Raw genomic sequence first — 27,506 nt, 5'->3', positions numbered from 1 at the left:
GTGATTGTGCCCAAAAGCTTGCTAAGAACTTTTTTCCAAATACGCAATTGGTCTAATAAAAGATATCACATCTACTCAAAGGACCTTGCCTGCCTATGCCCAGCACAGGGTTTCCAAATCCAACCAGCTACCAGGGGCCCTATGTATACATATACAACTGGGCAAGTTTTATTTCCTGATCAGAATGCTGCCTCAGTGAAGACAGGCACACTGCAAGAAACCCCCTCCCATCTTTAGAGAAGCAGTATTTGAAGCTGAGGAATCTAGAAGAAAGCATTTTATAACAGGAGAAAGGAGGGTCCTACTCTGTTATGGAAAACAAGTCCACTAATTATCATGTTTTTAAAAAAAAAATACAAGCTGTAAATGAGGAGCAACAGTATAAACTTTTCCTTTGCTACAAAAAAGGCCTAATAGGTTAACCAGAAGTGAGGGCATGACCAGCAGGTCAGTAACTATGGTCTGAAGGACACCACAAAGCTCTGGCTCAAGACAGGTAGTGGAGAGGAACTAAGCAGTGGGACACACGCATTCCTCATGTCCTTGATGTGATGCACAAGGAGAGCTAGGGCACATGTGCACCACATAGCAAAGTGAGCACATAAGGCTCAGGTAACCCACATTAAAGAACCATAGAAAAGAGGAATTATAATATTGGTTCCAAACTAGGAAATAAATCTTGAAGCATGGCTGACAAGACTAGGGCCTGTTTCTCCCTTGCCTGGCATACTGAATAGCAGCTTGCACGTATGCAAAGTACATGTTACACACAATGATTTGCAGCACTTTACACCCGCTTGGTAATCCCTTTGTGCAAGTACTAATTGCTTTCCAGGGTGCCAGGCTATGGAGAATTGTCAACAGGCATCACAGTGATCCATTTGCATTGTGCTTGCAGTATAAAGAAGAGCCAAAATCCCACAGAGGTGTTTGCTCTGCAGCACAGCTGGCTGTATGGGACCTTCCATGCAGCCACTGATGTGAGGTTGTGCTAAGGTGTGCCGTAGAAAGGGAAGGAGTTATCCTGGGCTCTGGGAGGACCCACTGACTGGGGGTGCCTGTACACACCACAGGTTTTAATCATTAAACAGGTTTATAAATTTTAAACTTGTTTATTTCGGAGTGTCACATCTGTGTTTACCCGCACTAGGTTTTCAAACGAACAGAGCCTTGAAGCGTCACATCTTTTTTACACACACTAAGTTTTCAAATGAATTAAGCTGGGTTCCTGGCTCGCACTGCAGGACAATGGGACAGTTCAGTGCTGCCCCCCCGGGCCTGGGGCCCCCCACCCATCCCATCCCCTGCCACACAGCTGTGGAAGTAGGGAGCTGGCAAACCACACAAGGAAAAAAAAAGCGGAAGCAATGCAAAGGGATGAACTACAAAAAAGTTGCAGCGCCATCTGGTGGACAAAGAGGCTCACTGCACATCTTTGAGTCCTTTCGTGCTTGCATGCAACAAATCCACAGACACAATACTTTAATTCCCGGTGAGCCAAACTGAACTACATCCAAGGAGTTTTAATGAACAAGAAAAACTTTAGCACACTGGAAATCCCACTCATGCAAACAGATACACACAGTTGTAGCACATGACAAGGCAAAAATTGTGGCATGTACATGAGCCCTAGAATGTCATTTGAGGCACATTCTACATACAGGAAGTGTTCTGCCATGATGCACTATTTCTCTGAGATTTTCCCATGCCCCTCTGTAGAGTAATGAAGCATGACACACGGGCTCTGACATAGTATGTCTGCAATATAAAGAGCAGATTACTAATGTTTCAAATTGACATAGTATGTTGAGCTGAATACAAAAAAAAAAGAACATAAAATCCAAGGAAAGGAAATGACCTGAAGGATGTTATAGTCAATTATTTTGGGCCCAGAATGTTTTCCATTAACAGCTACTAAAAATAAACTTGTTCCAGGTTTCAGAGGAGGGCAGGGAGTACAGTATCAAGATAATATACTACAAATCTGAAAGAAAATACGGAATTAACTTACCCAATCCTGCTGACAATACATGTTCATTTAGTGAGGCTAAAAGGTTCATAATGTTCTCAGGTTGACAATGATAAAACATGCGCTTTAATACAGAGGAAAACAGCTGAAATTTATTTTAATATCTTATGGTAAGGGAGGAGATTAAGGGCTAGTGTGAAATCTCTAATATCTCTGATGGAAGCTGTATCCTTCATATGAGAAGAAGGGGGTAAAAAAATGAATTGAGGCATATCTCCAAGGTAGCATTGCTGAGCATCTGAGGCAGCTATAATATCCGAGTCCCCTTCGTGTTTACCAAAACCAACCACCTGAAAATTCAAAGGTCAGATGGTTACCAGAAAAACCTTTAAAGTCCGGATGCTAAAAATCAAACCTATGCTTTTAGTTCATAGCCACCTATTTCCTAAGTTAGTTTAGCTAAACATTAAGTTTCAAAATTTTCTCCCATGGGGACCTGATGATCATAGTAGCAGAGATCAAATAAAAGCTTTTGTGAATTTCTGCAAACTGCAGACTTCTCTATTAAATCCTTGTCCCAAGAAAATGCTACAAAGACTAAAATGAAAGTGTGTTCCTCTCCTCCAATGTGGGTGTAACTAGAGATCAGAAATTGAGATGGAGGAAGTGCTATTTGCAATTCTAGCTTTTAACTGTTTGAAAAGTGATGGTTGATTTACGGGCAAGGTTCTTTGTGATATCTTTTAGTAGACCAACTGAGTAGTTGGAAAAAAAGTTCTCAGCAAGCTTTTGGGCGCAATCACCCTTCTTCAGGCATATGAAGTCTCTTCTGTACTGAGACTCCAAGGAATGAGACAAGCTAAATGTGTGACAGAGTATAGGAAGAACTTGGTAAAACAAAATGTAAAGCTAGGAAGGAAGGAACTTGTTTTACATGCATCTTCACAGGACTCTATTTTGAAACGAGTCCATCATGAGAGCAAGAGTAGATAAAAAGGAAAGACCCTAGAATTTAAATAAGGAAGTAATTATCAATTCAGACATTTCAAAAAAGATGGTGGGAAGGACACTAATCTAATGGATTACTGATTCCAAACATACTCACATGGAGACTGAGTGCTTTCTTCTTATGGCCTCTGTGAGCTTGGAACCAGTTAACCAGGTCTGCTTTGGTAAATGATTTTAGTGCTTCAATCTGAAAACCAAGGACAGAATCCTCAACCTTCCAACTACCACACTAATATTATACAACATACTCATTTCCAGCACTTAAACAGCATCTGAACCTCTCTACCAGCCTTATTATCTTGTCCTCTGATCCATCCCTGGACAACGGTTGCAGATATTTTAAGCCCCAGAACTGCTGAGTTTCTACGAGGCAAACGAGATCAAGCTTTCTATTCAAGAAGCAATATCCACTAAGCTTGAAATCTTGGCCCCACTGAGATCAGTCAGAACAGGGGTTCCCCACCTTTTTATGCTGAGGACCGGCAAACTGCAGATCAGAAGTGACCGTGGACCGGCAGTGACCGGCATACTACAGACCAGCAGCCAATTCTTTTTTATACTCAGTATAAAAAGGGTTGGCTGCTGGTCCGCGGTTTGCCAGTCCGCAGTCACTTCCAATCCAGCAGCCAACCCTCCTGTGGACTGGCAGCCAATCCTTTGCAACCCAGTACTAGACCGCGGCTCTAGGGTTGAGAACCCCTGAGTTAGAGATTTGCCACTGGCTTAACTAGAGCAGAATTTCACCCTGTATTTCAAATGCAAGCATCTAGTAAGACAAAGGCAGACAATAAAAGACGTTTAAGCTGAATCCATTACCTCATGGGCAAGTCTGTCAAAAAAATACTGCTGTGTCACTATTTCATTCCAGTTTCTGTCCACCTCTTCCCCAAGATAGGAATCTTCACATTCTTTCATATTTATTAGAACACTGACCTGTGAAAAAACACACTCATACTTATTACTCTGTAGGGAAGCCAACATCCTTGGGAAAGGAGGGGGATTCTGTTACAGAAGCCCTAATTAGCATAAGATGTGGTCTAGTGTCTTATTCAAAGCAAATGTTTAACTTGTGCTAAATGCAATTTTGGCGTCTGGGGCATTTGCTTTAAGTACTGAAATACTAACAGTTCTTGAGTCCTTTGAACAAAATTGTCCACATCCCCTGAGCCCAGCTAAAGCCGTCAGGAGAAACAAGAGACCTAACATAGGGTGGGAGGCTCAAAATCCAGAGGAGATGAAAAAAATCAAAGCATTCCTTGTTTAGTTTTGATGCCAACCCTAGAAAACTCCACTGTACACTGCAGCCAATGCCAGGAGTATAGAGCTGGAAGGTATCCCCAGGTCATCGAGTCCAGGCCTCTGCAGTTGGAGGCAGCCACATCATACACATTTGTCCAAAGCTGTCTCTAAGAACATCTGCTCCAGACCCTCTCATGTACCCACTTGAAAAATGCCTCACAAAAAACAGACGAGGTTTTTTGGGTAAATCTGCTATCTTTTATTAGACCAACTAAAACAGTTGGAAAAATTCTTCTTTGCAAGCTTTCGGGTACCAACACCCTTCTTCAGGCTGAGGAAGCACCTGCAGTTGTTCTGTGCTCTTCCTGGATGGAATAAAATAAAATAGAAGCCAGAGGCCAGTATGCAAGATGCCAGTCAGTGAAAATGCAAATTGAGGCAGTCGGTGGGTGAGAAAAAACAGGCTCTTCACAAAAAATAGGCTTTTCAGTATAAAAACAAGCAATGGCCAGAAGGGGGAAGAGAACAGGAGAGACAAGGGCACCATCAATGCCTGCCCTGACAAACAGAAATATTTCCTCTTCCTCCATCCCAAAGAGGACATCAGTGGCTTTTGACAGACCAGGAAAGGAGCAGAGCCATTTTTACCCTGTGCATTTCAACTGCTTCTCCCATTACCTGAGCATTGAACACTTCTGTGGTTAAAATCTTGAGTTTTTCCTCAAAACACACAAGAAATTCTTCTATTTTCTTGTCAACTAATTCAGTGCTGAAAGAAAAAAGGGAAACTTCAGAAATAATATTGTTCCCTCTTGATCCAAGTACTGCCCAAACTGTAGAGTTCTGCAGGTAGTTCCAGTTAGGAGGAGAAACATGCTGGAGGCAGGGATTGCTTTAATGTCACTTTCTCTTTTTATACAAACAGTACTGAAGTCCTGTTTCCTAGAGTGCTGGAAGAATGAAAAGCAGGATGGTTTTCTAGCTCACAGCTCTAAACCTTTCAGGCAGCATCCAGCCCAAAGCATCTCTAGCAAGGTTGTGCTACCAGTGTTTCTGTGGTTGTGGCTGGCTGCCTGCTGCTTCTGTTTCCTTTTGTGATACTCTTGGTGCTTCTCTCCCTCACAACACACACACCTGCCTGCTATAAACAATACCCAGAAAAAGCTGCTCTGATCACATGTTTCAAATTTCTCAGTGAATTGGCATGAAACATTGTTTTGGGTGATGCCATATTTCCACATTTAGGTTTGAAGACTGCTATTGTTTCAGAAAGGAGTTTAAAAGCTGCATATGGCTATCTTAAATGAAGGGTACTGGTTACATAAACAGCTTCAATGATTTCGTATTGAACCCACAATAATATCATGAATAACACTGCAAGGACATAATAAGTGGGGGCAAATGAACAATTTAAAGTCTGGACCTTTATCGCCTCACGATACCTTTGCTATCCACACAAACGAACAGATCTGAGAAGACTATACACATTTGCTAAGGGTAAGGTTACCATATTTCTAGTTTCAAAAAAGAGGACACCTGTCAGGGAGGGAGGGTGGAGAGGCAGTGATATGCCTGTGCCCTGCCCCTGCCCCTCACTCCCAAGCCACAGCACCCCCAGCCCTGCTGCTGCCCCTCACTCCCGACCCACAGTCCTCCACCCCCCACTCCCCCAACCATGCTGGTGCCCCTCACTCCCAACCTGCAGCCCTCTGGCACTACCTGTTCCCTGCAATCACAATCCGCTGCCACACCCCAGTGGCCCTCACTCCCAAAACACAGCCCCCACATCCCTCCTGCAACCCCTTACACCCCCCACACACGCCCTGCTGGTGCCCCTTACTCCCGACCCACAGTCCCCTGCCCTGCCCAACCCTGCCAGTGCCCCTCGCTCCCAACCCGCAGCTCCCTGCTCCCCCTAACACTGCAAGCATCTCACAGCTGCTCTGCCCCATGAGCACAGGCACCAGTGTGGCCACGCAGCTTCCTGCTGCCCCCCTCCCCCCCCCACTCCCTTTCTGTGCTGGAGGAGAAGGCATCTCCCCAGCCCTGCTGCCACCCAGTGCCAGGGAAAACTTTGATGCTGAGCAGAGCAAAATCCTGGACATTTGTTGACACGTTTAAAAAATGCCTAGATGGAGATGGGAGGACCCAAAAAGGGGACATGTCTGGGAAAACCCGTATGTATGGTAACCCTAGCTAAGGGGCAAAAGAAAGCCATTACCTGTTTCAATTTTCAACTTTTCCCTGTCTAAAGGAATACAGTTACCTGACAGATAAAACTGGTCATTCTTTCTACGTAACAAGAAGAAAATGCTACTACTACTGCTGGCATGTCCTGACTAACACTGCAGGCATGTTACTGGCAAACTATCTTACATTAAAGACTGTGCGCAAGCTCAGGGTCTCAGACACAGGTAAGTGGGGTGCAGGAAAGCAGCTCTGATACAGGAGTAACAGATGTTTAGAAGCATATTCCCAGCTGCTGTAGCCACTAGACTGAAATTTCCAAGGAGTTAACATGCAGCAATGCATATGGGGGACAAGGTAATAGCAGAGAGGTGTATGTATTTCTATTGTTTCCAGATTGTCTGCACCTATTTTTTTTTTTACAAATTAATGGTGAGCAAGAGATCTATTTAAAATTCAGCAGTCAGCTATCAACTTGAAAATAATTAATAGTGGGCTTAAGATAAAACAGCATTTGAAAGGTCATTTATTCATTTGCCTCTCTGAAACTGAAATTAAGGTTTCATTGGCATATGAAAAATATGTGTAATTTACTATTCATGATAATCTAATGCTCTTTTGTGTGTCATAAAGCATTAGTGTGTTCAGATGCTGTGCTATTTGCCATACAATTATAGAGAAATAGAGGGCAACTCTAGAAACTGACTGATCACCAGGAAATAAGTGTCCCAAGCTCCCTGCATAGGAGGAACAGCTTGTGTTATTCTTTAGCTAGTATCATTGACCATCCCTATGACCTTCAGAGAGGATCATCATGCCATGAGGACTGCTTGAGGATGGAGAGAATTCCAATCCTTCATCTCTTGCAGCTCTCTGCAGCACTGGAACTAAGATTAAAACTGCAGATGGAAAAAGCTAAGGTCACAGTGTATATCAAGTCAGACATTTTTAAGCCACTGGAATCTGAGCCAAGCCAGCTCATCAGGGTTAAGGCACACCCGTGTTTGTAGCCAACAGCACACACTGGAGTAATGTGGCCAGCAACGTGACTAGGAGTCTCCGATTCCCCAAATGCACAATGACCATGTACCTACCCATACCAATGGGGCAGTCCTCAGCACAAGTCTGAAATAGGGCTTAAAACTTTTGCCTCTGGATCCACAGTGAAATGCCTTAATCATTCTGCAGCCACATCACCCCAAGTATACTCCACCTAACTAAACAAACAGTGTATTTGCAAAGAACTTCCAAGTGAAGACACTGCAACAGATTCCTAAGAGCTTTATCTGGCTGAACAGTAAAGATCAAGGGTGAAATAAAACTAGCAAGAACATTAAGATCTTCTACACTACTCCATTGTCAGTAACAATTGATACAGAATAAAGCAGACCATTTTTGTTTTAAAATGAACTAATAATTAGTTGCTCAGCTTTACACATGCTCAAAACTTTTCACTATCAGTCCCCAATTTCTTTACATTTCAGTACATTCATTTTCAAATAAAGCTGATGCATTCATGCAGAATGGATACCATGAGGCTGTTTGGGGCATTTTATGCACTGGAAAGAAATAACCCAGTTACTAAAACCATGCAAGTCTGTGATATGATATTTGTATGACACCAGATTGCTCCTAAACAGATGGGAAGAAAAATCCAGATGGAGTCTGGATGAAGACCTAACTCATTGTGTGTGATCCAGAAGAACACTTTTCAATCTAACCAGCAGAACCACCACAAAGTGAATAGCATGAGCAGGGCATCTAAAATTTGCAACTGGAAAATAATTTCTCATTCTATAAAATTGCGATAAACGAAGTACAGGATTCCAGAAACTCAATTCTCTAAGCTTTATGTACAAAAGGGTTAGAAGCTAAAAAGCTTTAGGTGCACTTCAGTTGAGAGCTGTAGACATTAGCTCTGAACAGTTTTCTAATGATCCTAAGGTGGAATCATCATCACTCTGTAGCCATTTTTTTAATTAGTAAGATACTTACTTGTTCTTTGTAGCTTGTGTTGCTACAGTAACAGAGAACCCAAGGATCCCAGAAGTATTTCTACAGGCTGGGTACACATGGTAGCTAAAACCAAAGGGAGAAAAAAAATCATTCCCTAAACACAAATTTATTCATACATATAATCCATAACTGCTAAATTAGAATACTGTTAGCATTTAGACTGTGTTTATCAACTTAACCATTCCTGAGGGACTAGATTAAATATCAGTGTAAACTCTCACATCTGGTGGCACTGAATTTTTCTTGTTCAGGACATCCTTCTAGAACTGTGTATTGTTTAGCAGATGGGCTTCATTGAGTACTTGTGTTATAAGAACTCCTGTAAACTAGATTTGTCAAATTATAAGGATGCAGACAGTTTAGGTGCCATGCACTCAGGGGTTACAACATCCCTCAGTTCGCATCAGTTGGCCTGAAGAGGCTGATGCACCTGCAAATGTGACAGGAATTAATTCCAGTTCAACAAGCCACTTCTGTTTACATGTGTGTTCAGGGAAATGCTATAGTAGTGGATAACTTTTCCAATTTACAGTAGTGTGACTGGGCATAACCCTGACATACAGCAAAGTGAGTAAGTAACAGAGTTATCAGAGGATGCCCTTATCACGGGTTGTAGCAAGTTACACTCTTCTTTCAGTTGTACTATACCAGGGATTAACTAGTGCACAGCAAAGCATCTCCAATGTACCAAAATTGATATGACTCACTATGATAAAGCAGCTGAACAGGAGCTATACCCCAACACAGTGATCTTACCCAAGGGTTTGCTTGGTTCGCAGGAAGTTGAAGCAAGGCTCCTCCATGTGCATCTGAAACATGGCATGCCTTCAGTCAGAGCATGTTCCTACATGTAGCAGCAGCTACCCCATAATAGCAGCTTTGCCTCAGGCCCAGCACAAAAGTGTGATCAAAATAAGAGAGGAATAATACTAATACCTCAAATGATTCCCTCTTCCCTGCTACCCTATAAAGGAATAACTTTCACCCCATAACTGGGAACAAGGGAAGCCTGACCTTAAACATTCATGTTCTGTAACAAGAATGTTCACTTATTCCATTTCTGGGTAAACTTCTTTGGAGATTTCCTAATATTATGCTTAAACCACACACTATACCATATTTGGGAAACCACACACTATACCATATTTGGGAAAGAGTCCAGTGAAGAACAATGAAAATTATTACAGGCCTTGACGAGACTTATGAAGAAAGGCTGAAAGTCATTTATTTAGTCTGGAAAAGAGAAGACTGAAGCAGGATTTGATAACAGTCTTCTAATACTTGAAGGGCAATTACGGAGAGGATGTAGATGGGCTTTTCTCCATGACCATAGGAGCAATGGCCTCAACCTTCAGCAGCAGAAATTTAGGTTTGAGGTTAGAAGGAACTTTCTGACTCTCAGGATGGTCAAGTCTTGGAACAGGAAACCTAAAGAAATTGTGGAAGTTTTCAAGAGCAGGTTCAACAGACACTTGGCTGGGATTGCTTAGTCAAGGATGATCCTGACTTGAGCAGGGGTCTGTGCCAGATGACCTTGGGAGGTCACTTCCAGCCTTGGTTTCCTATGATTCTATATGAGGGGCATGCAAGAGCAGGTTAAGGTCATGTGCTGCCTTTGTGTTATTTAGACCTATGGTGTTCTCTTAACACCAGCCATTCTTTCCCCAGCAGACACTGCCTGGGTCACAACAGCAGATTCTCAGACATCTGTTAATAAGAACTCAAGTTTTCCTAAGAAAGATTAACACTTACCACAAGCAACTCCATAAGGGTGTATTCTCTTAAACTCCTAGCCCCAGACTAAAAGAAAAGGCATTCATTGAAAACAGTTCACAGGTCTTCATGGTACTGATTACTATAGTCCAAGTCATGACAGGGATCCTTCCAAGAGAGAGGAAACCCTTCAAAATAGTTTGCAGGACATTATAATTTGCAACAAAAAGAAATCAGAGAATTTCTGGCATCTGACATGTCTTCAACATGACCTCCAAAGCAGAGGGTAAGGGCTGCTTTTAGGGTTCACAGTAGGGCTGTGAGAAACAGCAGCATTCCACTTCGACTTCGACTCCGTATCGACAGAACAGTGTTTTGTTTCAAATTCTGTTTCGAAAGCACTGTTCCATTTTGTTTCATCGAAACTGTTTTGCTGTTTCAACATTTCACCCATAGGCTATAATGGGGAAGCACGAAACAGCCTATAACTTTGTCATTTCTTGTCTGATTCCGATGAAACTTGCAGGGAGAATAGCCCCTTCTGAGGGCATGAAGCCTGCCAAGTGTCAAGGAGATAGGTGCAGGGGTTTCTAGGAAACTGCACCTCAAGCACCTGACAAGCAGAAGCCAGGGAGCAGGAGCAGTGTCCTGTGATCCAGCAGGCAGATGGGGGGCCCACACCACAGGGAGGAGTCCAGCAGAGCCACCGCAGGTGGGCCCCAGTCTGCCTGCCAGATCACTGGATGCTGCTCCTGCCTCCTGGGACCCAGCGGTGGAGAACTGAGCCTGCCTGGGGAAGCACCTCCTGCTGCTGGGTTCAGTTCCCAGCGCTGCGGACTGAGCCCAGTGGCGGAAGGCACTTCCCCCAGCCGGACCCAGTTCCCCAGCCCTGGGAACTGAGCCCAGCGGTAGAAGGTGCTTCCCCCAGGTGAGCTCAGTTCCCCAGCAGCTCACAGCCCTGTGGAACTGAGCCTGGTGTGGGGAAGCACCTCCTGCCACCAGGCTCAGCTCCCAGTGGCTCACAGCCCTGTGGAACTGAGCTCAGTGGTGGGAGGCAGAGCACAGCACCAGCTCTGCCCGCCTTGCACCACCAGACTGAGTTCCCTGGGGCTGGCGGAGCCGATCGGAGGACAGCCCAGCAGCAGGAGGAAAGCAGAGCCGGTGCTGCGCTCCAACTGGTTCCGCCAGCCCCACGGAGTGCAGCCCAGCCCAGCGGCGGGAGGTGGGGAGAGCCAGGGCTGCACTCCCCGCCTGGCTGAGCCACGTGGGGCTGCGGAGCCGCGCAGAGTGCAGCCCTGGCTCTCTCCTGCCTCCCACCACCTAGCTGGCTGCTTCAAAATCTGAAACATTTAGAAACTTTTGAAACATTCTGAGTGGCTTCGTTTTGTTGTGAGGCCCTTCATTTTGTTTCAATTTCACTGTATGGAGCTCGAAACAAGTCAAAACAGCCTTGAAACGAAACAGCCGGCAAAGCGTCGCACAGCCCTAGTTCACAGTACAGATGGAAAAGCAGTCTCAGAGTAATCCAACAGAAGAAATCAGCGGGCACAACCTGCAGAGAGTAAGCATGAGGAATGTAACAATTTCAAGAGAGGAGTGGTTGGAGACATGCCTGCAAACAATACACATCCAGAACTCTCACATACAGAACAAGAGAGGCAGCGGATTCATCAAGGGGTTTCAGTAACTTGGTCTTATTAGAGGGAACTGTTTTGGGGATCAATAGAATTCAGTGTAGTTTCCATGAAATCACTGTTTGAAGATTGTTACGAGCCCAGGATTCACACCAAATGTCACAAGTAAAATACATGAAAATACTGAACCTTTTAACCCATTACCTGATAGTAGACTGTCACTTCTGAGTTGGCATCACCTTTGTTAAGGGTTTTCACCTTACAGAGCAGGTGCGTGTTTGGCAGGTCCACCACCCGGAACTGGACAGGGCACGGGTGTGCGAGCGGAACGAACTGCAGCTTTCTGAAGAGAGTCCAAGCAGCGAGTGTCATACACCTGCCCATTCCTTGACCAAGGCAAACCACCAGTCTCACGACTCAGATGCCCCAGAAGTCAAATCAGTCTCCATCCCTCCTCGGGCCACAACAAAATTAACAAGATGTCCCATTTCACCTGCCACCATGCCTGAACCCCCAAGGCAGATTCCTAGAAACTAGTGATGATACAGTTACAATGTTTCTTCTTGAACAGGAAATTCCAGATTTCAAACCATCTCCCCACCCTCCACAAAAAAAGGAAGCCAATTAACCAAAGGGCATAACTTTGTTATCTGCTTCCCAAGTAGAAAGAAGGAAAAAAAAAATCAGATACTCACTGAACAATGTAATTCAGGAAGTCCTTTGACTTCTAGGAAATGAAGAATCAACACAGTTTAGGAGACTGGATTTGTCAATCCCAATACATATTCCAGCCGCACCCTTGCCAGCCCTGCCCTTCTACTGTTACAACATCAAATCACCCTACAAGGCGACTGTTCAGTCAGGTCTATGTTATGCTGCAGAAGAGATCAGACATCTCCCATCCAGTATGTTGCTCAGGGGCTTTAGTCTCTCAATATGGAAGCCAAAAAAGAGGGAGTTAATGGGAGAGAAATGGCTCTTGGAGAGTGGGTCAGTAAGCAGTTTGGGGTATGTGCAAAAGGAGCATGAGGGAAGGGCCCTTCTTGCTTGGGAGACTGGAAATGCTTTGGGGGAGCACCTTGGGCTCCTGTGAAGAGAGTAGCGCAGTAGCAGAGCTTACAGCCAGTGCTGCAGGATGTCTCTGGGGGCTGGCAGGGCAGCACGTGTCTACAATGGATTTACTTCACTTACATGCTGCTGGGCTTGGTGCAAAATGCAAGGAGCACAAACAATGTTGCAGCCCCGGCTAAACCCCAACTGACCCCACAAGCAGGGCATATTTGTTACTAAAACAGTCCCTGCCCCCAACAGGACATTGGGCAAGTTTCCCCCACAGACTGACTGACAGTTCAAGGAAAACATGACCAGCTAAGTGAAAGTGATGGGCACAAAGTGAAAACAGTGGTTTTTTTCAGGTCTCTTTCCTCCTTCCTGGCCACACAACAGCACCTGTGTTAAGTGCATTTAGGGCTAGCCCTTGTCACCTGGGTTTTGAAAATCTGGGGATACAGACTGAGATAAAGATTGTGTCACACCAAATTTTACCAATTACCAGCTATTACAACCTGTTACCTTGGCATCCTCCTTTCATGATATAAAAGTAGCAAAATCATTGCAACCTTAACCCTGCTTCATTCAACTTACAATTCAAGTAATTTAGCTCTCTAGTACCACTACAGAACCACGCTCCACTTCGGGAGAAAAAAACAGCATCATACTTATAGTCTCGGCAGTGCTATGCTTGGCTAGCACCACAACCAAAAGAGACTTGGGGGTCTTGACTGACCACAAGATGAACATGAGTCATCAATGCGATGCCACAGCCAGCAAATTAAATCAAATTCTGGCTTGCATCCACCGATGCATCTCAATCAAAAACAGGAATGTCATCCTCCCGCTTTACTCGGCCTTAGTGAGGCCACGGCTGGAGTACTACATCCAGTTTTGGGTCCCCCACCTCAGGAGGGACATCGATAAGCTTGAGAGAGTCCAAAGGAGAGCCACCCGCATGATCAAAGGCCAGGAAAGCAAGCCTTATGAGAAGAGGCTGAGGGACATGGGACTTTTCAGCCTGGAGAAGAGAAGGCTCAGGGGTGACTTGGTGGCAGCCTATAAGTATATAAAGGGGGTGCATCAGGATCTGGGAGAACAGTTGTTCACCAGGGTCCCCCAAGGAATAACAAGGTCTAATGGCCACAAACTACTGGAAGGCTGATTTAGACTGGACATAAGGACAAACTTCTTTACTGTCTGAGTGTCCAGGGTCTGGAACAGACTCCCCCCAGAGGTGGTGCAAGCACCTACTCCGGACTCATTCAAAAGGTGTTTGGATGTTTATCTTGCTGGGAACATTTGACCCCAGCTGACTTCCTGCCCATGGCAGGGGGCTGGACCCAATGATTTTGCAAGGTACCTTCCAGCCCTAATGTCTCTGAAATCTACGAAATCCTGGAGCCAGCCCCAGATGCAGCTCCCTGCCCACCTGCAGCCCCATCCCAGCTGAGCACAGAGCAGAGCCATGATCCGTGGAGACCACCTGGGACCTGCGTGGGCAGGACACATGGTCAGAGAGACAGGATAGGGCTGTTTAGGGAGTTTTGGTGAGCTGTTGTGCAGGGAAGGGGCTGCTGACCCAGCCTGTGACAGCTCACCAAAACTCCCTATGTGCCTCATGGGCCCAAATAATTGCCCACCCCTCATTTATAGCATCTGTTAACTAGATCAAAGCTAGAGCTAAATCCCACAGCCTTTAGGCAAAAGTTGTCATTGACTTCATTATGACTACCAGCAACAAGAAGACTGGACTCTAAAAAACCCATCACGCTGGCTGAATTTGTAATGCCAGCTTCAATAGAGTTACAGGGCAATCACAAATCCACTAGAGCTAGAGCACTTCACTGCAAATAAACACTAGGCACATATACACATGCAATTAATGCAGCTGAATAAATTCTGGCACACTTCACACCATAATTTATTGCTCTCAGACACCGTGTTTGTACATTGACCACAGCACATTGCACCCCACACTGAAGTGCCCTCATTGTCCCAGCCAGCCCCATCAGTATCTACATGTGCGTACACTTGTGTCTATACTTGTGTCTGGCAGTACTATCCTATGGCAGAGTTAATTAGTTTACTCCAGCCTAATAGCACCACACATGTAGATGGTGACATTTTACAGCAGAGCTAATTAGTCAACTCCGCAGTAAACATCTCATGTAGGTGCATGCACCCACTGGGAAAGCAAGTGGGAACAGGCTTAGCTGTTTTTTTACCATCACAGAATCCAGATGTACAGTATAAAAAAAATACCAAATATATTTATGCAACATGGTGTAAAATCACTGGTGGGTGGTGCAGGCAAGCATTCCCAGTATTAGCAGGTGATCAGGGCCTGTGAGAAATATCCCCCAAACTGCCCACGTACACAAAGCTGGTGAAATTTATAAATGAGGTTTGTGGCAAATGTACTTAAACACCTTTTAAACTTGGCAGTTAACAGAGAAGGCAGAGACCAAACTGCAGCTGCTGAGTCGAGTACTCACTCTGCCAGTTAAGTTTCCTTGTGCTAGCCCCTCCACAAAGAGATGTGATTTGAAAGCCTTAATGAAAGCTGATAGAGACTCAACAGAAATGCCTTTCATCAGTCTTTGGTATTTATCTATTATGGACCACCGGCCGTGTTCCAAAATGAAGAGACGCACATCCCTGTAACAGCAACAGAACATTTTTAAATGCATGTCAATTCAGACTACGTGGCCCAATACTGGTAACTGTCTGCTGATTCAGTCCTGGAATTCATAACTGTGGCAAAAGCAGGACATTCACTCAATGGAGGTCACTTAAATTACTGATATTTGTGACAATATCCAGCGTGACAACAAGTGGGAATTTTTCAGCGTCACTTTGTATGGAAATCAGCCATTGATGGTGAAAGCTGTGACAGTAGGTTGAGCATGATACAAAGAGGAGTGATATTGTATTTTCTCACATACGACACACCCTCCCCCCACCCCAATAAGATACACACCCCTTCTTTCTGAAAGGCACAACCACTGAAAACATAGGAAGCTGCAATTGAGGAAAGGGAGAGGAGAAGCAAAACACTGTGGCTGCTCCGTTAACCCCCTAGCTGCAGGACACCATGTGGAAACTACCCAACCCCACTTCTCTTCTTGAGCTGAGCTTCGTAGGCAGGCAGCAGGGCCTGCCAGGTCAACTGAGGGTCCAGTCCTGGCCTCAGCACCTGTGGAGTCAGCTGAGGGCTCTGTGGATTCAGCATGAGCCTCTGCCCCAGCAACTGGGGCTAATACTCCATTTCAGAAATACATGAGAGCCAAGCCTTGGGCTTCAGCTGAGTCATTATCCGCTGAAGCATGAGCCTCTGGCTGGGGGAAGAGAAGGTGTTCATAGCCAGCAGCGAAGGAGCCTCTGAGTGTTGTGTGTGGGGGGGCAGCATATGCAGCACTGTACATTTCCACACTTAAAACATGCACCCAAATTTCAAGCAGCTCATTTTGGGACAACAGATGCACACTGTATGCAAGAAAATGTGACAGTACGCTGGTTGGAATGTATAACCAACACTGTCCTCAAAAGTTTTGGAGGAAGAAGAGAACAAATTTGATGAGGAGAAAGACAAGGACTCCGACTGTGATCCAATCCACTGGCTGCATTTTTGATCATTAAAAGAAAACAAAGACATAAGTTTGCTCGCCTGGCTTATATGGCAGTGTAAATATGCTCACCTTCTCCACTCCTAAGACTGTTTATTCTGGGTGGAACTAAAGTTTGAGAAAATTCTTTTTAGTGGACGATACACCAAGCAGACAAGTCACAAATGTAACAAACTTCAGATCGGCTGTTTGTTGGTTTTTTAAATGAAAACCACTATGTTGCTGATTTTATATTCATCCTCATAATTACTAAGAAGAATGATTTAGGGTAGGGACTTTCATGTGCCCTGAACTGAATATTGGGTGCAAAAACTAATTTGCAGTTCAAGACGTTTCTTGAATGTTCAAAGCAGACAAGGTTCTTTGGGTGAATCTAATATTTTTTATTAGACCAACTTAAATAGTTGGAAAAAAAATGCTAACATTTTTTTTCCAACTATTTAAGTTGGTCTAATAAAAGATATCAGATTCACCCAAAAAACCTTGTCTGCCTATGTCCTTAGACCAACACGGCTACCACCTACACCCCTGAATGTTCAAAGATATTATAGAAGCTTCTGGAATGTTTTGGAAAGCTATTATAAAAGGTTTCAGGTGTTTGCTTGATGAAAGAGGTTGTTTGCCATGTTAACCTGAAGTCAGGCAAAAGGCAGGGTAGAGTTGCACTTTATTGACTAACTAAAATAGAGATCCATAGCATAAGTTTTTGTAAGCACCAGGCTTACGTCATCAGAGGCTCTCATCTAATGAAGTAAGCCCACACCTTAAAAAGACTTATGCTATGCATCTCTGATTTAGTCAGTCTATAAGGTTCTAATCTACTCCACATTCTGCTTGATAAAAGCCCATTTAGGCAGCATAAGCCAATGTTGACTATTTTAAACAAGTTTTGACCATCATCTTAGTCAAAACTAACAGAAAAAGTGTTGCTTGCCAATGCTGCATGGTGCAGATGCTGTTAACTGCATAGGAAAAGTATGCGGGAGTCATTCAAAAAGGACCAGACACTTTTTAACTCTAGTTAAGCTTTCTCTAGTTTTCTGAAAGAGCAATAATTTTGTTTGGAGGAGGAGTGGATAGAAATAAAAAAATGTCCTGTCACCTACATTTTCAAAGCAAGTGAATGCACAGGCACTTCCATATCAAAGGTCTTAACTGTGACAGTTATCACATTAACTTTCATGAGATTTATGACATAAGTTTTGATACTTTACCATCATTCTTTTTCCTCATACCCTTTAATCACCTGAGGCTCTTCAAATAGGTCCCATCGCATAAAAGATTTGCAACTTTCTTCATAGTTTGTAAAAAAAAAAAACAGTCCTTTCACAGTTTGTAAAAAAGAGTCCCACATGTATTCTCCCAATACTGTATTGTATAATTATATATAACTTTTTAATTTTCCAACATTCCTCCTTACATAAACCAATATTCACCTCTGCTTTGGCCCAATATTCACCTCTGCTTTGGCATCTGATCAGTAGCATCTACCACTTATCACAAGAAAGAGATACTCAACAACTCAAGTATTGTGCTCTAAACATGTAAAGATTGTGCTATGATTTACTTTATCCTGCACTAATATGAAGAAAGACAACTGCAGGAGCTCCTTCACTGTCATGACAAAACAGTGTACGCAGAGACACCTTCCTTCTGTCTAAACTTTCACCCTTAAAACTAGTCTCCCCACAGAACTTACTTGGCCAGCATCTCTGGTTTTATGAGAATATTAAAATAAGTCTTCTTCAGCTGCTCTGTTATCATCTCAAAAGTTGCTGGAGTAAAATTGAAGTCAGCCAAGTGGTCAATGATAAGCTGAAAGAGCAGCTAAAAGAAAATATTTTTGAGTCATTTTTAAGGAAGTAGATTTGTCAAAGAGAACAAATATCAAGTCTATCTTCCGTAAAAAGAAAACTTCTCTGAGAATCCATAGAAAAATCAATGCAAGGCTCATAAAACATGCTGCAAAGACCTGTTAAATATTCTCTAAGCAACAGCTGAGTTTCACAAAAAATACAGTTCAGCATTGAATAAGAAACAAATTGGTTAAGAATAAGCTTTTGATTGCCAGGATACATCACTGCCATAACACCTAAATCAACAGTGAACTTTGTTAAAATCACATGGATCACTTCAGATTTAAAAGCAAATTAACAATGACTCGTATAACTAATGTTTAAGTAATGGACTAGACTGCTTCATCATTTACACTTTGTGCATTTAAATTTCCAGATGTAATACTACAAAACAGAGGCTGGTTACTTGTAACCAGTGTTCTATAAGACAGACTCAGCCTATGAATGCTTGAACTTGTCAACCTCTGCAGCCTTCAGAGTGGAACATTCTTTTAGTTCACTCAGGGGTATGTCAGTGAGAAGTAAATAGTGAATCACTATCAATGGGCACATGATATGCTCTTACTGCTGTAAGGGTATGTCTGCTTGGCACAAGGCAAAAATACCCTCCATGAGATACTACCATTATTGGCCCATAAGATGCATCACAGCAACATACCTATTCTTGTATAGTGAATCTCTGCACTGTGTGTTTTAAGACACAATATGGTTATGTCTAGAGACTTCAGCAACAGTAAAAGATTTAAAAATACACAGAATAGCTCATCTAAAATGAACATCTTTTGCAGATAACCAAGACACAAGCTTCCACTGAAACCAGTAATTTTCTAATTTACTGCTTTCAGAATTGATCAAAACCATTTACATCTCTAGAGTAGATTTTTCAGTATCTATTAAAGTCTTATAGCCCAGATAGCCAGGTGTGAAGAAAAAGAATCCTAGGTAATGTAATTTGTTCTTCTTTGTATTGAAACAGTAAGTCTATCAGCATAAGCAGAAATCTGGAAATCCCTTTGGAAAGGCTAATTAAATCCATGTACCACTGGTATTTTGGCCATACAGCTGGTAAGAATTTAGAAACTCATGCCCTGAAAACGGTTGATCTGCAGTGAGCAAGACATGTTACTAAAACTTACAGGTAGTTTATGATTAAATCCTTTCACTCGAATGATCAAACCATGCTCTCCAGCTACCACTTTGTATTCCAGTTGAGCCACATCGGCTTCATATGCTGGTTCAGCAAGGTTATGAGAGAAGATGTTTACAAATAGCTCAAAAAGCACCACACTGCATGAATTAAGAAGCAAAGTAAGGACAGGAAACACCAAAGAAGAAACTGTTAGATAGGAGTAAATTATTTCATGGGATAGCTACACACATCTAAGATTTGGAGTTTAGAACCCATTAAAAAACAATGCATATTGCATACAGAAGTTTCTCCGGGGCAAAATAAAACCCCAAAATATATAGCTGTAAATTCCTTTTTAATTCTAAGGACAGGTGGGATTACCAAGGAGGGTTTTTTGGCATTAATTTAATTTTTTTGTGTATTAGATGAGAAAAGGAGAACCCATGCAAATTACATAGTTTACCAGACTAAGTTGATTTCTTAACTTAGTCTGGTAAACTGCAGCATATATATGTTGGTTAAACTATAACTGGAATAAAGAATGCATTTTTAAACAACATGTCAGTTCTTGGTAAAATGTGTTTGTTAAATACTGATGTGTTAATAAAGCAAACAATGCATTAACATTAGTTGTGTAAAGGTACTTAATTGCTTTATTTGAAGTCAAAAGTTGCTAAATGGAATATTTAATAGATATGAAGATATCTTGAGACTTCAAGGATTCTTTTATTGCATTTAAAAACTGTAAAATGCCATAGAGAATTACAACCAAATGCTTTGATTAAAAATTCAAAACCAAAACTTTCCCCAGTAGACCTGATGAAGAAAAGATTTGCAAAGACATACCAAAAATGCTCCCCATGAAGCTGTTCTGTCATCTTTCAATAAAGACACTAAACAGTCTGACAGTCCTGGCCAAAACTAGTAGGACTACTGCATATATGAAATGATGCAATATGTTTATTAGTCAAGCTGCTAGCATAAGTCTGGGTAATACACACATGACTTAATGCTGCTCTGTCTCTGTCTCTTCCACATATACACATTTTTTTCTCAACTTACTGGCTATCTGGTGCCCACAGTAGACTGCCCCTGTCAAGAGTCCTCATATGAGTATACTGGTAGACGCACTATACTGTTACCATTGTACTGTCATTTTCCATAACCTTGATCTTGATAAGCTGCACTAGAAGATATACATTCTTCTTTTCTCCTACAGTACGCTTTGCACCAGAGGTGGGCAACCCATGGCATGCGTGGCAGGTAGCAGGGAGAACAGCAGCAAATAGGGCAGGAAGCAGAAAAAAGCAGCAGCAGATAAAGGAAGAGGAGCACTTGAGGAGAGTGAAAGCCATAATTTATGGCACGCCTGCGAAAAAGCTTGGTTCTCACTGCCTTATACCTTACCCCCTCCAAAACCAGCAGCTATAGAACTTAAAAGTAGGGAACAAAGGAGTGCAGTTGGTATGTTCTATCCTCAGATTTTTTCCCCTCAGATGAAGATTTTATCTTTCATTTTAACCTGATGGGAATATTAACTGCTAGAACTATACCAAAACCACAGTTGTATCTTGTTCTGCAGAACACACTGGAAAAAAAGGCTTACCTCTTTGAACACTGTTGTATCAGTGGAGAGATCAGATGGAAACGTACATAAGCTGAAAAAAGAAAACTACAATAGCAGTTTTAAACATTCAACTATGTTTGCTCCGGCCCAACATTTATTTTCTCTGAAACACACATAAATGTTTTTTTCAGCACTGGTTACATGTTTTTATTTGTACTCAATAATCAAATATTTTTTCTTCCTTCCTGCATTCATCTCATATAATCTTTAACTCTCAATTTGGAGAAGAGTACAGAGTTGTACTTGTTTTGTATCTGGAGTCTTAAAGGGCAAACTGCCTTCGGTGACAAAAGCTGTAATGGTCATTTGCAAACTTATTCAGTTTGTAAACTGCTCAAGGCAGGCATGACATGTCTCAGTGTGTGCAGTTTACTTGTGTACATATATTAATCTGACCCTTTATTTCTAAAACAATTGGAAGGTAAGGTACAACCACAGTTTCTAGCATATAAAACCAAATGTAAAAGCTGCTCAGGGAACATTAAAATGTCATCCTGTTCAAAAGCATAACTCAGTAATGGAGATACAGTTTCCATGTATACTGGGCTGCAATGATTCCAGATTATGTTCTTCAGTTCACAGGAAAAAAAGGTAAGTTTAAGGGGTTTTTCTGAAAACTGCCCGGCCTGCAAGTCACAATTGTATTTTGCAAGATACAACTATAGGCCTACAACTGTAGGCCTACAAAATACAAATGGGTGTTATCTTTAGGGTTTTCCAACTCTGACACTACGATCATTAACATTTTTTAATTCAAAATTCTACTTTCAGTTACACCTTCAGTAGAAATTAACATTTAATCAAGCAATTCTTAAATGCTGGTATTGGAGATATTGCAGTATGCTTCTGTACTAATGGCAACCTCAGATACAGTGCTGCTGAACATTGTGATGGTGATGATCACGGTATGTGTATTTTATTATGAACAATCCACATTTCTATAGCATTTCTCATTTTAGATTTTCAAAAGTCTTCGCGAACATTTAACCCAATGACAAATGCCTTGCATTCAAAAGCTTAAGTTTAACTTCATCTCAACCAGGCAGCTGGTCACCCACAAAAATCCTTGCTTCTTTACAAACATTTATTATTTACAACGTTCAGCAGTCCTGAAGGAAGACAAGTATTGCCTACATTGTATGTATAGTGAAATTAGGCCTGAAGAAATTAGGTGACTAATGGCAACACAAAATCTATGACAGCATCAACACCAGCTCTCATAGGAAAGTAGGGCTGGAAGCGACCTCACAAAGTCATCTAGCCCAGACTCCTGCTCAAGGCAGGATTTTCCCTGACTAAACCATGCCAGCCAAGTGTCTGTCCAACCTGCTCTCGAAAATCTCCAAGGATGGAGAGTCCACAACTTATCTAGGTAGCTTGTTCCAATGCTTGATCACTCTCATAGTCAGAAAGTTCTCTCTCATCTCTAACCTAAATTTCTGGTGCTGAGGCTTGACGGCCATTGTTCCTAGTCCTGACCCAAACAGCCACAGAGAAAAAGCCCATCTCTACTCAGATCCCTGGATGTTTACAACCCCCATTCAGTCATAATATTTCCCTGAGCTTTCAAGGGTTCTTCAAGCAGGCCTCCAGTATCAGCCTTTAGGGCTTTTTATGTCTGCCCAACATAAAAAAATCCTTTCAAAGACTTAATGCCTATGAATCACCCCACTGGTTGTCATACATAGTTCCACAGGAAGTCCCAAAGCTCCACAAGATGATGTTCTAGTTACTAAAATTGCTATACCAAGTATCTCTCCAGAAACAACTCAAAAGCTGGAAGAACACAAGAGTACCGCAGAGAATGTGCCTGCCCAGAACAGGGCCAGCTTTTGTACTTTTATATAGGGACAGTTGTTTAAAACTGAGGGAATGAAGAGCATCTCTCAAGTCTGTGAAGTGTGCTCAATCTTGGAGCTAAAGAGCTATGCTCCTTTGAAAGGGAAATCTTCCATGGTATTCTGCACTTCCTCTGACATCCAAATCCTGAAAGCCAAAAAGGGTGCCTTATTTGGTTTAAAGAAACAGTTAATGAGTGCTACTGTGGCAGCACAGTAGGCTCTACTATGCAGAGCCACCCACCTCACTGTGCCAGGCCCAAAAACCTTGCTCCGGCAGTCTCCCATGGGGTGCCTACAGCCAGCTGTCCTGCTTCCTGGAGAACACCCGCAAGTTTGGGGTAACACTGCCACCACCTCAGTCAGGCACTGGCCTCAGTGAGGGCCCTGTGCAGCCTAGGGTACACAGACCCTGGGAACCTTGGGGTTGCTTCGCCCACAGGTAATATTTCTAGGTGCCTCTTACAGCCCAAAGCATCCCAGTATGAACTTAGATAGGACTGAGAAAACTTAAACAGACAAGCTCTGCTGGCTGGGCTAGGAACGAAAAGGCTTGCCTCTCCCTCCTTCACAGACACACAACCAGGCATATAAACCAATACCTTTATGGATCAGAGAGGGAAAGCAGGGGTGGGGGGTGTAGAACAAGGAAGTCAGAATACACTTTGAGCAAATGAAAATAAGCTGAACCTTTACAGATATTGGGTATGGTGACCCTTTTAAGATGCAACTGTCTATACTTAGTTCTACACTTCTGGCTTATTTCCAGGTCTTTACTTACAGAGAATCATCCAGGAAACACCTGGAGGCATGATACTTGTGGCTTTTCAAGATGCCCGCCAGAGGAAGAGAGAGTTCCCCCCTCCCCTCAGGAATTTATTTGGCCAGGTCACCCGGTTGACCAGCCTGAAACAAAGCGAGAGTGAGAGCTAGAGCGAGAGCAGTCCACCTGGAATGACCCAACTGAGAGGCGAAGAGACAGGGATTTCTTCACAGTTACCTTTAGGGATTCTGAATTTGTTGTCCTTCTTGTACCACAAACAGCCTAGCTGTGTATTCAGAATTTTGACTGGATGCTGCGTCTCAGAGCAATCACGTACCTTCAGAGTAAAGTTACTGGCTAGTGCAGACACAAAAATATGTGGGTTACCATACTTCAAATTCACATAGGTATAGGCAAAAGAATGGTACTTTCAAAACTGTAAGCAGATGATCCTCCTCTATCTTGGTATACCTGGGATCACATAGCCCGCTAGATCCAGCACTCATGAATTTAGGTCCCCTGCCAGTATTCTGGTTCATATTCAGTGCCAACCCCAGAATAAAGATAAGTTATTATATCCCATTCAAGAGAAGCTGATCTTGATTTTTGATTTTGCTGACCCATTCAGGAGCCTTTTTAACATTGTGTATTATTTTTTCCGAAACAGCAGGAACAACCAAACAACACTGCCCCCTTGGTAAGCAAAGCTCCAGTGTTCTTAACTGTATTAAGCTTATCCTGAAGGCTGCTCTGTTTAGGAAAGTGATTGCTGCTCGAAGGCAGGTGTGGGCAAATTACAGCCTGCAGGCTAGTTCTGGCCCATGGGCAGGCACCCGCCAAGTGAATGGATCTGGCCGACAGGTGGGTGGCAGCTCTGGCTCCAGCGGCAGCTGCTGTCTGCATCTACAGCTGCCCAAATGCAGCCAGCAGCTTCCAGGTCAGGGCTCTGGGCACAGGCAGGGGCCAGATGTTGGGGTGTGCTACATCTGTGGGTGGGTTCAGGCTTCCACGCTGGTTGAAGGCCACAGCTCTAGCATGCCTTGTGCCCGTTCTATTCATCCCCTCTCCCTACCCCACATGCCTGGAGTCCCAATCCGGAAGCTGCTGGGGGCATTTGGGCAGCTGTGGACATGGCCAACAGCTGCCAGGTCTGGACTCAGGCTGGGAGAGGGGGGTGCACTAAAGCTGTGGGCAGGACTCCAGCTGCAAGGTGAGGGTGAGGGTGGGGGTGGAGCATGCCTAAGCTGTGGGTGGGTTCAGGCTTTCACACTGACTGCAGACCCAGGAGAGAGGGATGGAGGGACAGGGAGAGAAAGCAAGAGGGGGAGAGGGAGATGTGGCCCTCAACAGGTCACCACAACTCATTAAGTGGCCTGCTAGGCCAAATAATTGCTGATCCCTGCTCTAAGGTTATCTTAAAGAGGTAATGTCAAGCCAAACGTGGCAAAAACCTAAACTAAGTCAGCTTTAAGAAAACCTAGAGAAACACATGCCTACATATTTCTCTTTTATAACAAAAACATAATTTAAAATCAGCCATTCATCTAAAAGAAAACAAAGAAAGATCTTTTTCAGGCATCAAACTAAGCAGATCAAAGAAGGGAAATGTGACAGGAGCCAGTCAGACACGGATGTCTTACTCACCTATATATTTATTTTCTTCTGGAAGGTGCAAGTCCTGATTTAACTCAAAGTCACTAGCCCATAGATCACTCCAGTATTTGTCAATATCTGTGAAAAACATTAAATTAATATATTCCCAGCTGTCAGGCTTAATAGCAAAGCAACTGCTACATCAATATCTGGTTGCTGACTCTTAGAATAATAATATTTTCTTTTAGCTGTTTCTGTCTTCATCCCTATTTGCCAAATGAATCAAGCTCAGCTCTTATTATGTCCTTTTTAAAACTCGCTACAAGCAAGATTTGAAATTAAAATCAGGTTTAAAAGTAAATCAAGACAGCATGCATTAGCATCCCAAGTTCCCACAACTTTCAAGTTGTCATAACCTTCCTTTCTCTGGGTTTTCTTCTCCATTTACTGTTAATTTGTGGTGAGGTTTCAGTATGATCCTTCTTTCCTCTACAGCCAAAAGGCTTTGCTCTTCAAAGCAAGAGGACAGACTCAGCTAGAAATACATACACAGCAGAGCTGGTACAGAATAACACAAGGCACCCAAATTGCTCCTGGCTTTATTAATAAAGTCAGGAATAAAGTTAAGACTTTTCCATGGACTGCAGTTATGTCCATGAGACAATTATGATCAATTAGCCCAACTTCAACCCCTCTCCTAATTCCTGCATTGTTACATATCACACAGTCACCTTTTTAATAGCCTCATGAGCATTCTTAATGACCTTTACTACTCCAAGGGGCTATTTTACCTTCCACGCTGTACTGTGTCTCAAACCACCTCTCCTTTAGATGGCATTTTTCCTCATGGCCAGCAGACAACAGAAACAGGTTGGCTTTCAGAGGGCAGAGCTGGTTAAGGGCATCAGCAATGATCTTTAAAAATAGATGTGAGAAGTAACGGTTTTTGTTGGTGATACCATATCTTATTTGGACCAACTGTATAGTTGAGAGAGATGTTAACAAGTTTTGGGGCACACCGTACCCTTCTTCTCACAGAGCATGGACAGATATCAGTAAACATGCTGCAGCCACAGGACTTTCTGGGGAGCTGCACCCCTGCAAGGGGCAGCAGTCTATCAGTGACTGTCTTGCAGCCTTGGGAGACTCAAGCAGGCTGAAGCTTTGCTCCCCATCTTCCTGTGGAGGCAGCAGGCTATCAAGGAGCACACTGCAGTCCCAAAAGTCTCCAGGGGTTGCAACTCTCCTCCCTGCCCCATAGAGGGAGGACATATGGGCTATCAGGAAGCAGGCTACAGTTCTGGGAGTCTCCAGGGGGCTGTGTGCCTCTGCTCTCCATGCCCTCATGGGGAGTAGCAGACTGTCCGGGGGCAAGTAGCAGACTGTCCCTGGCAGTCTCTGAGGAACTAGAGTGCTGTCCCACCCCAGGCAGGGATCAGATGTGCTATTAGGGAGTACCCTGATGCCCCAGGAGCCTCTAGAAGACTGAAGCTCTGCTCCCCACACCCTGGTGACAGCAGCAAGCTGTCACTGACCATGCTGCATCCCAAAGTCTCAAGAGGCTGCAGCTCTGCTCCTTGACACCTAATGAAAGGCAGAAGTCTTGCCAATGAGCCCTTCGCACTTGCTGGAATCTCAAGGGGTCTGCAGTTCTGCTTCCTGGCCTGCTACAGCGGATATATGAACTATAAGGAAATGTGCTGTGGCCTTGGGAGTCTCTATGGGGCTGCAGATCTATTCTATGCACTCCTCTGCACAAGAGGATGCAGACTGAGTAAGTATGTGGCAGCTCCAGAAACCTGTGGGGGAACATCAGCTCTACTTTCTGCCCCGCCATGAGGAGCAGCAGGCAATCAGTAACAGCAGTGCAGCTCCAGAAATCTCCATGGTGTCAACTCTGCTCCATGACCCACCGCAGAGGGCACTGGGTTTTCAGGAAGAGCACTACTACCCCAAGAGTTTGGGAAGGGCTGAAGCTCTGCTCCCTACATACCCTCCATCCCCATAGGGGACAGTTGGGGTTAGTGAGCATGAAACAGTTCCAGGAGCCCCTGGGGTGCTGCATCACTCCTTGCCCTCCACCTACAGCAGGCAGCAGGCTGTCAGTTGCCATAATGCAACCCAGAAAGTCTCCACAAGACTGCAGCTCTGACCCACCGACCCTGGACAAGAAGGCAGGATAGATCCGGAAGTGCTCCAGCCCTGGAAGTCTCCAACAGGTTGCAGTGAGGTTCCCTGCTCCCCACTGGTGGACA

At 43.6% G+C, this 27,506-nt stretch overlaps 1 protein-coding gene across 1 annotated transcript in view; it reads right to left on the bottom strand.

Annotated features, from left to right (window-relative positions):
* Positions 1-1,371: 1,371 nt before the first annotated feature.
* LOC109307489 (nardilysin-like) overlaps positions 1,372-27,506 on the bottom strand; it is a 48,420-nt gene continuing 22,285 nt past the window's right edge. The window contains exons 18-31 of the mRNA XM_019531453.1: positions 23,896-24,015; positions 21,037-21,088; positions 19,438-19,588; positions 18,145-18,272; positions 15,315-15,477; positions 12,462-12,493; positions 11,971-12,109; positions 10,172-10,219; positions 9,176-9,228; positions 8,399-8,482; positions 4,895-4,985; positions 3,794-3,910; positions 3,075-3,164; positions 1,372-2,319 (exon numbers count right to left, since the gene is read on the bottom strand). Coding sequence (XP_019386998.1) covers positions 2,122-2,319; positions 3,075-3,164; positions 3,794-3,910; positions 4,895-4,985; positions 8,399-8,482; positions 9,176-9,228; positions 10,172-10,219; positions 11,971-12,109; positions 12,462-12,493; positions 15,315-15,477; positions 18,145-18,272; positions 19,438-19,588; positions 21,037-21,088; positions 23,896-24,015 — 1,466 coding nt within the window. The 3' untranslated portion in view covers positions 1,372-2,121. The remainder of the gene's footprint in view (positions 2,320-3,074; positions 3,165-3,793; positions 3,911-4,894; positions 4,986-8,398; positions 8,483-9,175; positions 9,229-10,171; positions 10,220-11,970; positions 12,110-12,461; positions 12,494-15,314; positions 15,478-18,144; positions 18,273-19,437; positions 19,589-21,036; positions 21,089-23,895; positions 24,016-27,506) is intronic.

Source organism: Crocodylus porosus, unplaced genomic scaffold (genome assembly GCF_001723895.1).
Source record: "Crocodylus porosus isolate Cpor-Errol unplaced genomic scaffold, CroPor_comp1, whole genome shotgun sequence".
Classification (NCBI taxonomy): domain Eukaryota; kingdom Metazoa; phylum Chordata; order Crocodylia; family Crocodylidae; genus Crocodylus; species Crocodylus porosus.
This window is presented reverse-complemented; position numbering and strand designations above follow the sequence as displayed.